The sequence below is a fragment of the Gobius niger genome (assembly GCF_951799975.1).
Source record: "Gobius niger genome assembly, chromosome: 15".
NCBI lineage: Eukaryota > Metazoa > Chordata > Actinopteri > Gobiiformes > Gobiidae > Gobius > Gobius niger.
This window is the reverse complement of record NC_136866.1, coordinates 8,312,625-8,328,668: the sequence shown is the minus strand read 5'-3', so window position 1 is coordinate 8,328,668 and position 16,044 is coordinate 8,312,625. Positions and strand designations below refer to the sequence as shown.

General features: G+C 42.7%; 1 protein-coding gene across 2 annotated transcripts in view; it reads right to left on the bottom strand.

The window, feature by feature from the left end:
• Positions 1–2,183: 2,183 nt before the first annotated feature.
• The window catches only part of LOC306974597 (steroid hormone receptor ERR2-like), a 29,731-nt gene continuing 15,870 nt past the window's right edge, over positions 2,184–16,044 (bottom strand). For both annotated transcript variants that reach the window (XM_079571909.1, XM_079571910.1), the window contains exons 4-7: positions 12,598–12,708; positions 12,272–12,433; positions 5,603–5,872; positions 2,184–3,432 (exon numbers count right to left, since the gene is read on the bottom strand). In XM_079571909.1, the coding sequence (XP_079428035.1) occupies positions 3,188–3,432; positions 5,603–5,872; positions 12,272–12,433; positions 12,598–12,708 (788 nt within the window). In that variant the 3' untranslated portion in view covers positions 2,184–3,187. The remainder of the gene's footprint in view (positions 3,433–5,602; positions 5,873–12,271; positions 12,434–12,597; positions 12,709–16,044) is intronic.

The window sequence follows — 16,044 nt, the reverse complement described above, 5'->3', positions numbered from 1 at the left end:
TGCTTCTACAGTATGTGCTTCCCACTGGGTTCTAGGTCTAGTTTTCTCCTGCTTTCCAAAGAAAACTTATTTGTCAGTGTGAGGAGGCTCTGTAAACAGACTGGTCGGAAAAGCTCCAGTCACGATTCCACAGCTTATTCAAAGCTTTTGTAGAAATACGTTTATAAAACCACACTTACTTTGCCACCACGAGGGAAAGGTTGTCGGGGTTAACATACTATACATGAATGAACCATACAACGATTAGATAAACCATGTGATTTTATTGTCACTGTACATTCAGTGCACTGTTAGGACCAACTCACTCAAAAAAGCAGATATTTACACATGAGTACAGGAGGCATGAACACAACAAACCAAACACCAGTAATGCCACGTAACACTGTCCCAGGCTGCAGCCGCCTCTCACCTGCCCCGCGCAGAGAGCACAGGGCAGGCTTCAATTAAAATGGACCAAAGTATTCTCTTAAAGTTTATTCATACAACACAGTATTGCTTCTGAGGTTGGAGAGAGCCTCTTGGGGAATCACATGTCTATGGTACATACACCTCGCAGGGTTGGCCGGGGACGGGTCCTGCTCGTTTTATGTAAATCCCGTCATCTCCAACACACACAAGTCGCACAAATGGAACAGCGAATAAGCAGCTTTCTCCTCCGAGGAACGAGATCCCCCCCCCCCCCAATTGCATGGAAAGGTTCATCTACATTTTTTTTAATACCCAGTCAGTGATGTCGCTTTATTTCTGTGCCAACTATTCCCAGGAGACGCCCATGGCCCGCTTCCACACCCACTGTAATTGTGAAGAAAAGGAAAAAAAAAAAAAAAAAAGGAAAAATACAAATTGAGGTATAGGGTCTAGACTGGTTCACTGCGCGTCCCGCTGTGTTGATATAAGCAAAATCGATGAGGATATACAAAAGTGGGTAAAAATAAAAGGATATCCCGTTATATTTGTTTTAATAATGAGTGTTTCTTGAATACAAATGAATTCACGAGAGGGGAACAGCGTACGACATGTTGATGCCATGATAAGGGGCGTAAAACACACTGAGATGAAAAGCATTGAAACAGCATTGTACCGGCAAAACATTATGACCATGCGCTTAATCTGCATGTATTAGCTACTTGAATAACTTTGGACATTTTGGACGTGTTCTTTAAATTTAAGTCAGACTAAGATATAATTTCATCCCTTTAAGCCTGAGAAATGTCGAGCAAATTGTACATAACGAACAGTATTACTCATAAACAATAAAATATGAGTCTCGTACACTTCCCCTGTACCTGGTCATAATGTTATGACTGTTTGCTGAAAAACTGTAGTAACGTAGGTGGCCACATTCGCCTTGCATAGCCAAGTGATCTCTCTGTTACGAAACTATTACCGAAGCCCATGAAATCGCCTTTGTGGAAGTGTTAGACAAAACCGCCCCGCTGCCAGCTCGAAATTTCCCGTCCCAGAGGTAACAGCCAAAGCAGAATTTTAATTGCTCCATTACTATTGAGAATTTCAGCTTAGGAGACTATTAGGATTAATTGGATGAATTAGAGACGTTTTATAATAGATTAACAATTTTCTAATTTGAGAACGAGAGATTGACTAGTTACTTGGATGGTCTGAGATGGATAATTTTCACCGTAGTTCGGCGTGCTTCACATCGCGTCTGAGAGTGCCACATTATAGACAGTCTCGCGTGTACAAATTTGCATGTCTCTGTTTGACACATAGAGCCCGTTACTGTTGATGATTACCTGTTTGCCAAGCAGCTAATGGCACTTCACACCGCCTCAAAGTGGCCGTAAGGGACAGGGACACTATCTTACACTTAAATAGCCTATATACTGCTATTGTAATATTGAGGTCACGTAATAACATTTTCATTCAGTCAAGCTTCAGGATTTCAATGCTTTCTTCAAAGATTTGGCAACTTTTTTCTTTTTTTTCTTTTTTTAGCAGCACAAATATTCAATGAGCAATTTCTGTAAAACTCAGGACATCGCTTTTAAAAATAGTGATGCACAGCAAGTGTCAGTATACTGTTCAAGGTTAAAAATAAATACAAGACAAATCCAAACAATGACTAAATGCTCATTACTGTCTTAAATATCCAAATAAATAATAAGTTAAAATAAACAGTCAATAGTCATAAATAGTCATAAATAACATGTGATAAAAATGGATAGATTAGTAGACTGATAGACCTTGCAGAATTGTAGATTTGTAAATTAAATTACTGACAGTAATTTAAAATCTATAATTACTATAGTGCACAAATATACTGACACTTGACTCGAGAAGAATTTTTTTGATTCAAACAATTCTTCAAACATAAATAACAAAATAACATCAGTGCATATGAACGATATAAAACTGCCTTGACAGTGTTCGCACGTTTCACATTTGCTACATTTATTGCAGACTATTGCAATGCATTTACGGGTATATTGTTATACTGTTGTCTGAAGGATTTGCTGTCGAGCCGAGGTGTTTTCCCCACAAGCTTATCATACAGTACAGGCAACTGTTTCAATTGAAGTTTGTCTTTTTCAGTGTCCAGGGGAAAAGATTCAGAATTAGACACTGACTTCCCCATTATTGCCATGTTGTTTATAGGTTTTCAGTGCAAACTAATCACTAACCAACCACTTTTCATCTGTAAGCACCAAGTTGACTACAACCACAGAGTCTGTGAAGCTACAGTGAGGTAAATATTGTGAGGAAACTGAGAATTGCTTCTCTGATGACAAATATAAGAATATGTCAGTAACATGTCCCTCTCAAACTCAGTGCAATTTCACACAATATACAGTACACATATTATATGTCGACCAGATAGAGACTATTGCTTCAACGACTTAGATTAAAACATGAAAGAAGAGAACAAAATGTTTACATTTATAACACACCTTGTTTTGGAGATGAAAATAAGATAAGAAATTCACAGAAGCTGATATAGAGCGATGGGCCTTTAGTTATAACAGGACCACAGTCGCCGTATTTCTGTACACAGCATTTTATTTACACATTACCCTCGATATTTCTTTAGTCCCTTCATGTTTCAAATAATCCCCAAATTTCAAACTTTCATAGTCAGTTGGCACACCAGCTCTTTTAGGTATTTGCTGTCTCTCGCCTCTGATTAGTCGATGCAGCTGTCCATCAAACTCTTACTGTTCTGTGAATGTCAAGCCTTGGCCTCCAGCATCTCCAGGAAGAGTTTGTGCATGGGGACTTTGCCCTGCATTTTGATGCTGTAAAAGTGCTGTACGGCCTTGGTGGCGGTCTGCCGGAGCAGGGGCAGGGTCATTAGCAGCTTGCCCGCCCGCCGAGGGTCCTCTAGGTGTTGGGACGCCTCCAAATCCTGCAGGGCCTCATGAAGGGAGTCCTGCAGCCTCTGCACAGACTCAATGTTCTCTATGTGCATCGAGTCTGAAAACAAAGAACACACTAGTTAATATACACACTTTACTCACCAGCTCTGCTGCTAACGTGCCATTTCAGAAAGAGTTTCTCTTGTTAGTGGTTAATGACGCTCTTTAAATAAATGCCTATGCGTGGCCCGGACCCTGGGGACAGTGAGGAAGAGGCTGGTCCATATAAATACACGGACAGGAAAAAGATTCATTTCTTTTGGTATCATGGAGCACATACATCCCCTGCTAATGAATTCAGATGGCTGCATTACTGGGATATGGTTCGTCTGAATGATGGCGGCAGATGGCCTTCATTTCCATAAGAAAGAGCAGTTGGCCCCCTTATGTATAGGCTCTAAAATAAAACCAGTTGAGACTTATTAAAAACTGCTCACCACGTACAAGTCAGAAAAAAGGAATGCCCTCCAAAGGACAGGCTGACAGCGAGCAGTGCAATGGACAACAGCTGGTTTCTGCCCATTTAACCAAAATCGGATACAGTCAGCGCCCACTGTCATGTCTTACATAGCCATACATAATACTCAAGACAACGCCGCAATAATACATTTAATCTGTGAAAGTGGCCAGGAAAAATACATGAAAGTCCAAATGCCAAAAAACTACTCCTATGTGTGGTTCCAATCAAACACAAAATTAGAAACTTTTTTTTTTAGGTTTGTTTAATAGCAAATAAAAACCTTAGTATAGTCATCAGTTCTTGTTGTCTGAAGTGAGAGAGCTAAGTAGGCTCTTTTAAGTGTCATGAAAGTTGTGATTGAAGTGCTCCTGTGTATGATGTATGCAAATTAACCAGAAAAAAAAAGCAAAGTACAAGGCTAATTATGTTCCTAACTGACTGATTAAGTCTCTTTTACCAGTCGCCTTCTGTGTAAATTGTGTTTCTATCTTGGGAAATTAACTAGGCTACGTGGACCGCACATGTGTTGCACACTCTCATTTGAATCCTTCATGTTAAGGCGGATCTGATCCCGGCTCGGCAGCGTGTGTGCGTCCGTAGCTGCGCGTCTCTCAGTGTCTGTGTGGTCAAAGCTTAAAACTAACTTTGAAGAAACAATTTCCATGTAATCCGTCAGCAGCCCGGCGTCAATCCCGTCGATACTCTGCTAATTACTAAATCAATGGCCATGAATTTCCACAGCTGTCCCACCCACAGGACCTCGGTGTTCAAACGCGCCGAAATCTGCCCCGTTGGCCCCCCTTGAACCCCTTCTTAGACCCCCCTCTCTTCCCTGTCTTCGTCTCTCACACTTCTCCCGTACCTCGCCCGTCCCGTGGAGGGTTTGTCATCCCGGGGACCCAAAGCTACGGGCTCAGCATTTTTCATTTTTCAGTCAGGCAGGAGAAAAGAGTCCTAACAGGCATTGATTAGCGGGGGGACAGGCGCAGCCGCATGAAAAGCAAACTGTCGATACGGGCGCTGCATCTTCACATCGGGACAAACGAGGCCCCCGCGCTCCCCAACGCTCATTCCACTCCACTTAACACATTTTATTGACAGCCAGTGTTTTCCTAATGAAATGCTAAATATATCTCCGTCCGCCGTGGCGCGCTGGCAGCTACTGTTATGGAGATGGAGAGAATGAGAGCGCGGTGTGACAAGCAAGACACACACACACACACACACGCACACACACACACACACACACACACACTCGCACTCACACGCCGACCGGACCCGCGCCGCACATGCAAGGGAATTAAAAAACACATGCACGTGCGCACATAAAGGCGACGTTAAATTAAAACTGCCTCCTCCTGACCTTTTTGTCCCTTTTTATCAGCAATTTATTTGGTGTGGATAAGATCTGTTCGCCGATATGAACCCGCACTTGACATTTTTAAGGGGTTTTGTGTGATTGCAATTTAACCGGGATGATACTGCGGCGCTTTTGTAGGACAATTCTGTTTAGCTTGTCGGTCCAATGAGACTTAACAAAAAAAGGAAGAGGTATGTAAAGTAGCAGCCAGTGTAGTGATGCTGTCAACCAATAATGCCTAAAATATATGTTAAACTATATGCAAATCGATGGCTATTGATGCTTAATGAAAAATAGTGTGATTTGGGGATTGTAAATTGAGTGACTTTGGGTCACGGCACCAACCGCTTCTCACATAATTCTGTCCTGCATAAAAAGAAAAACTGCTCATGCGCTTATTATCTGTACCTGAGTTGGCAAGAGCGATGGCTTTGAGCGTGACGAACTCCTCCTTCTCCATGCGTAGCTTCTTGTAGCGTCTGACCAGCGGCAGGATGGCGACGTGCAGATCTAGCAGACCGGAGATCCTGGCCTGTTCCTCGTCCACTATGTAATCCTCCGCGTAGACGATCTCCTCCTCACAGTGGAGCGACCGGAACACGATGCTCAGCACCAAGATCTCCATCCAGGCACTCTGCAGCAGGCTCATCTGATCAGCCAGCGACAACGTGGAAAATCCTACACAAGACATGAAAAAAATGCACTATATCAGTACTTTTAGAGACATTTCGGAGTGTTTTTTTTTTCCGATATTGTCCTTTATTTAGACAGCATTCCTCTAGTGGTCCAAAAACACAACTCTTAGTATGTTTTTGATGAGGAAACAACATTACTGCGGAGTTTAAAGACAATTTTGCATAATATTGGCCCGTAAACTGTGTAAACACTTGACTGGGTATTAGCGTAGCCCATTAGCCTCAGTGCGCTGTAATTGGCACTCCCAGGTCCTCCACATGTTTTATGGGCTCACTATATTATACTGTAGAATCCCCACACAGTCCGACATGAAACACCGGCTGACAACTGCAGTATGCACCGGCTTAAGGGAAGAATATAAATCTGTCATGTGTAAAGGCCTTTGAAACATGAGCCAAAGCAACCCCTCTTGATAAACACAGCCAAACAGAGAGGGTCGGGTCACGTGTAAAAACAAGCTTGGAAATGTACAATACAAAGGTTTTAAGAATATATACAAACACATTGTTGTCCTAATAGGTAGTTTAATACGCTAAAAAGCTAACATTGTTGAATCACATGAAGCTAATCTGTTTGTGTATCCTTCTCCAGACTATAATTTCCCTATATAGTTACTTGGCCACTACTGTGTATCTATAATTATGGCATACAATTACAGAACCTTGTGAATGCTGCTGTAAACATGGAATTCAATGCTCATGTGTGGCTTTGATTGTTACGGAAACATCAATTGACTTTTGTCGTAGTCCAAGAAAGTTTACCGTAGTGTCTTCCCAGTGCTGAGCTTAGATATTTTACATTCATTCTGTTGCATTCCTACAGTGTAGTTCAGACTTGAGCTGCTGCAGCCCAATGCACGGAGGTGGTAGAGCAACTGAGGGCGTGAGAATGGGTTTAAGAGCTTAGGGCCAAAGGTGATGTTTTGGACGAGTAAAAATACATTGTTTGTGCTTCTATGAAACCAGTCATCCTTTTTCCATCATTCAGCAACAGCTTAAGCACAGACCTGAGAATACACTGTACAGTGATGCAAGAAATGTTTTGCTATTCCTCAATCCTAATAAGACGGATGATATGTTGACCAAAGAGGAATAATAATAATAGCTGTATAATAATTTAAACAGATAAGGACAGGATCTTTGGGAATGCCCACAAATAGTCGCATTCGAGGGGGAAAACAAAGAGGAAAAACTCAACAACTTTAAAAATGCTTAATTAAGGATGTATTTTCTACCTAATAAAGATACAGAGACATGGATTGGAGCAAAGTGGTTCAACAGCCCAAAAATACACAAATAATGGAGAATGCTAACCGTAAAGCTAACGTTAGCTTCATGCTACATGCCAACGGTTAGCTTTGAGAGCCAGTTTTTCACTTGTACTGGACAATCTGCTTAAAGAAGAACTAAGTAACTTGTTTACCTTAATAAATCCATTTTGAAGACCCTCTGGGGATAATACAAGTGTTAATGGGATGATTGGGGGTCTTTCATCTCCCCCTGGTATCTCTGGCCAGAAAACCACACTTGCAACTTCCTAACACTAATGGAATCACGAAGAAGAAGCTAACAGGCTAACAGGCAAAGCTAACTGCGGGCTAGCACCACTTAAACAGTATTTACACCCAAGTTTGAGTGAAAAAAATTATCTCCATTGTGTAATTGGATGTACAATATCCCGCTCTCCCTTTGTCTTTCCTGTCAGCGTAGTATTTCTTCTCATGGACAATTAATGAGTAAAAAAAGACAACATGCTACGACACCAGCAGTGGCGCTTATGGCCTCTGGGGCATGAGTTACTTTGTACTGCTTTAAATTTCTATTGCCAGATTGAGACAAAACATTCCCAAGGACCCGATTTGGATTTGATTTTCTTTGTGTGAGCTAAATAATTGTATAGTCCGTCAGAAAACATCCAAAAAGAAGGAAAAATAGTCATCCCCAGAACAAGCTTGTAGTCTGTATCTATACAACCATATTAGTCCAGTGCTCAGCTATCTGCATGTTGGAAGTTGATGGTGGAAACCAGAGCCAGACACAAGGAGAACATGCAAACTCTCTGGTAATTAAACCTGGGACCATCTTGATGTCAGGCAAGAGCTCAAACCACTCCGCTTCCCATTCCTCTTGCCCAATGTTTGTAGCGGTAAATATTCTCAACGAGCCAAGTGTGATCCCTCCAGTATTTAACCTTGTGAACTCCTGGATTTATCCCGGACGTCCCGGAGAGGTCGGCTCGCATCACACAGACGGACACCTGAAAGGGCTTCGGCGCACAATGCCCCTCGCTCCTGTATGGTGAATAGCAGCGTGATTGGGAGCTATTGACCAGTGCCTTGAACCCGGAGCTGTGCGTACTTAAATCTGAGCTTGTTTGGATGGGAATGGGGCAGCTTGACTTAAAAGGGGGCCCTTTCCAAGAGTTCTTATCAAGCAAATAGAGCGGCGAGGGGGGCAAGAGGATGAGGGAGAGAGAAAGGAGGGCTGGGGGTGTCATTGATTAGTAGATTGTAATCAGTCCACCAAATGCGAACGGGGCATCGATCCAAGCTTCAGATCTGACAAACAGACAGTTGATGGAGGACATCCGGTACATGCTTAGTCGGGGGATGGGAGGACTTTGGGATAACCAAATGTAGATACTGTAAGCAGCCTTAAATGTATCAATACATTGTTAAAATATGTTTAAACAATCAATTAATAATCAATACTAGGCTAGACAATGCTGTATGTTCAGTGGGGCTGCAAGATGTTTGGGAGAAATATCTCAATGTGATTTTCCTGACAAGTTACACGAACATCTACAATGAAAGAAGCGGCGGAAAATCCACAGAGAAACACGCTGGAGAGGAATTTCAAATGGTGAAGGAAGAGACATTGGTGCCATAGGCTATACATGGAAACTGAACAGATAGTTAACTGTAGCTCATTTTGCTGAACACGCTTGAGAGAGAAGGGAAGATTTGTAAAAAGAAATACTCCGTCTGCTTTACATGTGACATTTAAGAAGCATATTCCCTGACAGATTTCCAACTTTCAGTAAAGAGTGGTTTTCTCAAGACACCTGCGGTACTGGTTTTTGTGCCTGAAAACATTCCTGCCAATTCGACGCGGTATCTCGCTATTTATTGTATATCCAGTTTTACTTTCTTGTGTCTTTGTCGATCTGGGTCAAAATATGGATTTAGGATTTTATTAAAATAAAAAAAAATTAAAAATGGTCTCAACTTATATAGCGCTTTTCCACCTACATTAGGCACTCAAAGCACTTTACAAAATAGTGGCTTATAGCGAGATAGGGTCACGGCAACTCTATATTTCAAACATTTGAATTTGTTTTTCAGAGCATAATGTTTAATCAGTAGAGTTGTGAGTATATATTGGGCTTCCTGATTTTAGGGAAAAAAGTGTTAGAATTGCAATTATATTTATAGTTTGTTTTAAAATCCAGTTTGTGTTCCTAGTGCACATTTAAAACATGTTCAGGGGCTTTTCCATTTGAGATTAAACAAACATATTACAAGAAACACATGGATTTCAGAACATGTTTGAGGTCTTAACAACAGGGTTACCAGATTTAAACAAAAACCCCATGGAGATGGGACACATTGTTTTTTGGAAAGCGCATTGCCTAAATAATTACAGCCTTTGACTTTTTTTGATTCAATTGCGATAATTGTTCAGCTCTAATAGTTTAAGTATCAGATAGGATCATCTAGTGGTTTCTAAAATGCCTTGGCTTTCCTAAACAAAGTCAATCCGGTTTGTTTGGAGAGCTGCGCAGAAAGAAAAAAAAACAAGAAACAGCTTGAGGATGTGGAGTACAGTAGAGGTACAAATCAGATAAGTAATTGAATCCCTATTCAGTGGCATGAAGAGACTGAGTGGCTGGCAGTGAAGCTTGAAGCTGTCATTGAGAGCCGGGTCTAAAACAGACAGCAGTTCACTCTCTATTCATTTAGTATCATTACAGGCCTCCTAAGAGCCCTAATGGGCCTAATAAAAAGACAGAGGTAATAATGAGACTGGAGAGCCTGTAGGAGCGCAGCCGCAGCAGTCTGAGCGGGAGCAGGGGGAGTCAGGGGAGAACAAGACTGGGATTGAGAAGAAAAGACAGCACTGAACAGACAGAGAGAGCAGTATTAGGTAGTATGAGATCTTAGTGTAATCTCTGAACATATTAAGTGCAGTTGTAAACTTAAAATACGTCCCTTGACCCTCCAGGCGTGCAGCGATGTATTTCACCAAAACAAAAACAGAAGCCGCTTCCTATTTCCGTGCCGCTCTCACATGTGAAGGACTTTGGCATTAATGGAGCGATGAGCAGTAACGATTCTTATTACCTCATCGTTAAGGCCATTTGCGCAGCGGGCGATGGCTCTAATGGTGGGAGTGGACGCTTAAACTGTAGGGACCCCTTTTGTCTTAATCGTTTCGGGGTGACACCGTGACCCGCTGGCCTCAGGTAAAACGTCCCCCCGAGTGTCGCAGGGATATTTAACAGCCCTGCCAGGACGGGATTAAGACTCCAGTCCGATACATCAATGTGGATCAATACGCAGACATGGGGAATGGATCAGAGGTGGAGGCGGGGAAATATAATGGTGAGATTTTTTTGCATTCATTTAATCATTTGGGCTAATTGGCTTAAGATAAATGGGCCACAATAATGGGAGTCCATCTAACGCAACTGTGTTCAGTCAGTATCCAATGTTTCAGCAGATCCTTTGTTGAATTATGTTTCTGGTAAAAGTGTTTATAATACATAAAATAGAAAAATAATAAATGGTCTGAAACTGGGAGTAAAAAGCACAGATCGAACAGGTTAAATGTTAAATCCCAGTTCAAGTTGCAACGTAAACAGTGGTTATTGTTGTAGCCGTGTCTGTTCGTAGTAATCATCATCAGCCTTTCAGAGCGGAGCAGGTTTTGTGCCGAGCTGTTAAACGCGCAGTCGTAGTTAGCACACATTCATGTTGTGCGGTGAAAACAGGTCAGAGCAGAAAGTGTGCATTTGGGTCAGGGATGCTCCTTTTGTCCAAGTTTCAGCTGTTTCTCAGAGCGATGAGACAGCACCGTCACTTCAGGACAATGCTCCGCTGCCTGCGTGTCCTCAGTCGGACTGGAGTCACTTTAACGTCTAAAAACGGGATACGTGGTTGAGAGTTTTGGGGTAAATTGGAAAAAAAATAAGGGCAACTGGAAGATATTTGGAATAAGTCTTTTAAAGTTTTTTGCAATTTCATTTGGTCTTCATTATTTCACAAGCTGGTAAACTGATCTTTGCTATAATGAAAGGTAGGGTATGTAGCATGTATGTTTCATGTAACTTGCAGGATTTAGACAAAGGATATGGCAACCTAAAGTGTTACGGGCTGCAGTTACTAGACTGGCAGTTGGCTGGATTAAGAAACAAAACAAAATGTGTGAATGCAACGAATCCTTTATCATGAAGTAAAATGTCTCTGTAATTAAACACGTCGACAAACCCTACACTGTAAACAAACTGCGAAATCGTCTCCCTCTGAACTTTATTTTGAACTGGTGTCAACATGCATTTCCCAGACTGATTACTTCATTGATTAATTAATGAATATTTAACATATCAATCGATAGCACAATTAAAAATCAATTGAATTAAAAAGTCTTAAACTCATGTAATTAAATTAATTGGCAACACTTTGTACAAACTTAATTAGATCAATAGAGTGCCTTCATTTCGGCCGCATCAGACTTCACGCTCTTCATTGGCTTGGACCTAAAATGACTGTTTCAGCAAATCGGGGCCGAAAGGGGCTTTAGATGCATTCACAGAGCAGGCCCTGTTTAAGAATTTGTGAACAAGACCTAAGAAAATCTGTCAGTGTTTCCCTAAATAAATCAATCCCCACCGTGGACTCTTTGTATTAGTGTCCTAAGTAAGTAAGAGGATCGCTTGCTTTAAGGCGAGGATTGAAATGGAATACATTGACACAGGGGCGGACCTCGGGCCCCCCAGACTGGGCCGTCCCAGCCAGTCAAATCAAAGCCTTCAGATGCTCTTTATTGATTAGATTTCAGAATATGGGACTGGCTTCTCCCTCAGGTGCAGATGAGCAGCAGATGTTAATTATCCTGTGTGTGAGCGTGAATGTGTGAGGGGGCTGCTTATGCACACTGTCTAATCCCTTACTGTATCGTTTTAGCAAATTACTGACGTGTGAGGCCGGGAGGTTTGATTTGGAAGTAGTAACGAACAGTCATCAAAATGTAATAGTGATGCGTTGCTAACATCAGACCTACGAGTTACATATAGAAGCATAAGACCTGTGCCTAATAATATTGGTGTTAAGTGTGCAGTATACTACCATAGGGCGCACACTGGTCTGGCATTGCTCCATACCTGGGATATGTTTAGCCCAGCCGATGATGACCACCAGCTCTCGGTCAGCCAAGTCGCACAGCGTGGTCAGAGCCTTGATGTCTCCGTCGGGCATCGTGGGGTCGGGCATGGCGTAGATCTTCTCTGGCTCCACCACCAGCAAATGAGACACGATCTTTGTCACTGAAAAATAGGAGCACGCCACACTTTTACTTGATCAAAAAGATTACATCAAGAAATGCAAGTGCAGTCGATGAAGTGAGCACTGAATGAATAGGATGAAGGTTGAGGCAAGGTGAAAAACAGCGTCTGAACCAAAATAATGGAATGAAATCTAAGAGACTTACATGGTTTCTTGGTGGGAGGGGGGATGGTGAGGCCGAGGTAGCCGCCGTTTTCTGCATCCAGCCTCCTCTTGTACTTCTGCCGCCCGCCTCGGACTCTGTCCAAACGAACACCTGCAAGGATGAAGAAATCACAATTTTTATTTTTTGTAATTTAATTGAATTGAATTAAATTTTAACATATTACACTATTTCAAATAAAGGTTTGATCTTATTACTGTTGGTAATGCCATAAGTCTAAGTTGGACAAAAGATTCTAAAGAGGCTTGTAACCTTTGGAAAGGCAGGGCTCAGTCTGAGTGAACAAGCCTAAGTATGTAGTTAGAATACAAACGGGACATATCGGGGATTATCCAGAGAGCAGTCTTAGAGGACACAGCGCAGACGCCCTGTGCGCTGGCTTCACGCGGCCGCATTAAAAGTTGTTTGAGCTCCCAGGGAGAGCAAACACATTTTACATGGTCAAGTGGAATTGAGTCGTGTGAGATTTCCCAGTGACTCATATAAATTCCTTTGATTCCCCTGGAAACAAAAGAATCCGATTAGGATGGTCTTTCAATTTCCTGACACTGACTATCCACTAACCTAATTACCCGGCGTGCCCAGAGGGAGCTCATTCTTCCCAGCAAACACACTGAGATCATTTTATGCCTGGCAGATTGAAGCTAAATCGAGAGCCCCTCTCCTAACACTGCTTTCCATTTGTACGCCTTAAAGTAATCAATAAGGCTCGCAAATAGACTTCTTGTTCTCTGAACACATGTGCTTGTGTTTTAATTAGTCAGTTGGGCAGCACGGGCCACTTTGTGAAAGATGGAGCCTCACTTGTTTTTACCATTACTCTTGGTTAAGGTAAATTTAAAATTATAAATTATGCGTCAGGACACTGTGCATGTACTCTCAATATTAAATCAGTTCAGTGGCTTCTCTCTTTTTAATGGCACACAAAGGTCCAATAAAGCGTCACGGAGTGTGTAAATGCAAAAATATACAAAGCAGGTGTGCACCTTAAATTCATCCTTGTCAGGAGATGTGACAGTGAATTGTGGGAGCTTTTTCACACAAACTGGTTTCATGTGGCAGCGACAAGTGACCAACAGGCAGAGGAATCCAGTCTACGGGGGCCGTTTGAACTCCAACATCCAACTGGCCCATAATTAATGGACGCTGACAAGAATTAAGAGCTCTGCACAAACCAGTTTCAGTTTACAGTCCCGCAGTGCAGGGGAGCACACTGAGACGGAGGGACAAGGAAGAGGATAACGCTGCCGTTTTTGGGAAAAAGGATCATTTTCTGCAACATCTCTGCTTTTCTTTCCTGTCACTTCTGTTCTTTCAGTCTCTCTTTTCTTATCTCAGAGCGGAGCATCGGGTGTACAGCTCCTTCCTGAGAGGCTGTGTGTCCCGGGCGGGCTTGCGCTGATCCCAGTGTGGGATTATCCCCTCCCCATGTGATACGGCGCACTACTGAGAATCTGACCACAACAAGACAGCTGGACTAGGCCCCTCGGAGAGGGCTGCCGTGGGACAGAGGGGAAGAGGGGGGGCTAGCCACAACTCTGGGCTTGTGTCATTGTCAGCAACACATTCCACACCTCCGGACCAAACCACAGCGGCATGTTGAACCAAGACGAAGAGGAGCAGTGACATGGGAGCCTGCGGCCACTCAGATCTTAAAAACATTTATGTTTTACGGTTGTTGGCTGCTACAGTGTGGTACAGGGGGCGGAATGTGCAGCAGTAGTGAACGTTAAGAGCTTCAGATCACACATAGTTCAGGGTCCAATGATGAAAGGGGTCTGTATGACAGAGACTGCTCTGAGCGCCTGTGTGTGTCCACATGCATGGAAAAACTATGAGGCATGTTTTCATGGGAGTAATCTTTACAGCCACCTGACCACAGCTTCGCTTTCACATTCAATATCTTTATCGACTCTTTTATGACTGAAGTGGACACGGCCCACTGTGTACTATGTAATTCTAGCACATACATTATTGCAACCCAATGCAGTGCACCATATACTCATTTGTGGTCCTTCATAGATTGTTAAGGAGTGTGCGTATTACTGTGTGAAAATAAAATAAAACTGCATCTTTCCAGTGTAATAAGACACAGTTTAAAAACAACCACCCACTTTAATATATCAGTTATAATAAAACATGTGATCACATGTGCGGTCTGGTTCTCACACCACTATTCTGAGCCCCTCACCTGTCAGAGGCGCTTCTTTCTACAGAATATGTTAGTATTGGCTGCTGGCCTCCGTGCCAAAGGCTTAGGGTCAAACCATTTTGGGATGGGAAAAATCAGAGTATACGAAATGTACAATGAGACCAATAGTCTATTTACGCGTTAAAGGAGAACGTCCGTGTAAAGCTAAAGGCATTGGCCAACTTTTTGACAAATCGTTGATGGGCTGTGAGAGATGTGGGAGCTTCTGGGGTTGTCTGAGGATGAAACAGCTCACTCCCTGACAAAGCAACACGAACATTGGCATTTTACTCTTTAACATGTCCCCTTATCATGAGATTAAATGCTGTGCTCTCGTGAGAAATTATCTTACAGTATATTAGACAGACCACCAAATGTGTGCATAGCTTAAGACATCTGCGCATTGGCCCGGGTCGAGAAAAGGCTTCTCCTCGTCTCTTCACATAACAACCACTTGATTTATCCACCCATTTATCCATTTCAAATTGCTCCATCTGTCCCCTGGTATAAGTGTACATTTATCTTGTACGATCATGAATTATGTTGCCAGTTGATATCGCAGAGTTAACATCGAGGACTGGGCTAAATCCCCGTCTTGAGTGGAACACATGTTAGCGTCCGTGTCTGATGCGTCACCTGCTAGACAGTGTGGACAAGCCACAGCGGAGGATCTGGGTGGGCAGGAGTTCAGCTGTACCCCCACAACGGTTTCTTTTACACCCTAAAATGCAAACAAACCCCTCGCATGTGCCGCTACACGGACAAGTTTGCGCTACACGTGAGAATCGAGTTGCAAGGGGTCAAAAGAGCGCGCCTCCTCTGGGTAAACACCAGTCGAGCAAAAAAAAACAAAAAAACATGACTGCATAGCGTTATTTCTATTATGATGACGTCATGTAGCGTATGGATCGGTTTCTGATCTGAGCCTATATTGATTTGAGGAAGGGATCTGACAGTCCGTGATATTGGATACGGCTTTACTAATCTTTTGTGTATGTGGCCGGAGGAAAATAAGGCGGTAACGTTACCCCGGTAGCCACGTTCGCTCAGGAAAGACTGCTGATCCCTATCTGTGGTCGGGCCAGGGCGAGACAGCGGTGTAGGTTGCCAAAATAGTCTGGCAGCTTGTATTCATCCCACCACATTACAGTAGTGTCAGAAAAAAAGCCCACAAGCAAAAGAATACGCCAAACAAGCGACAGGCGAACATGGGGGAACGTTATGTAGACATTCAAGTT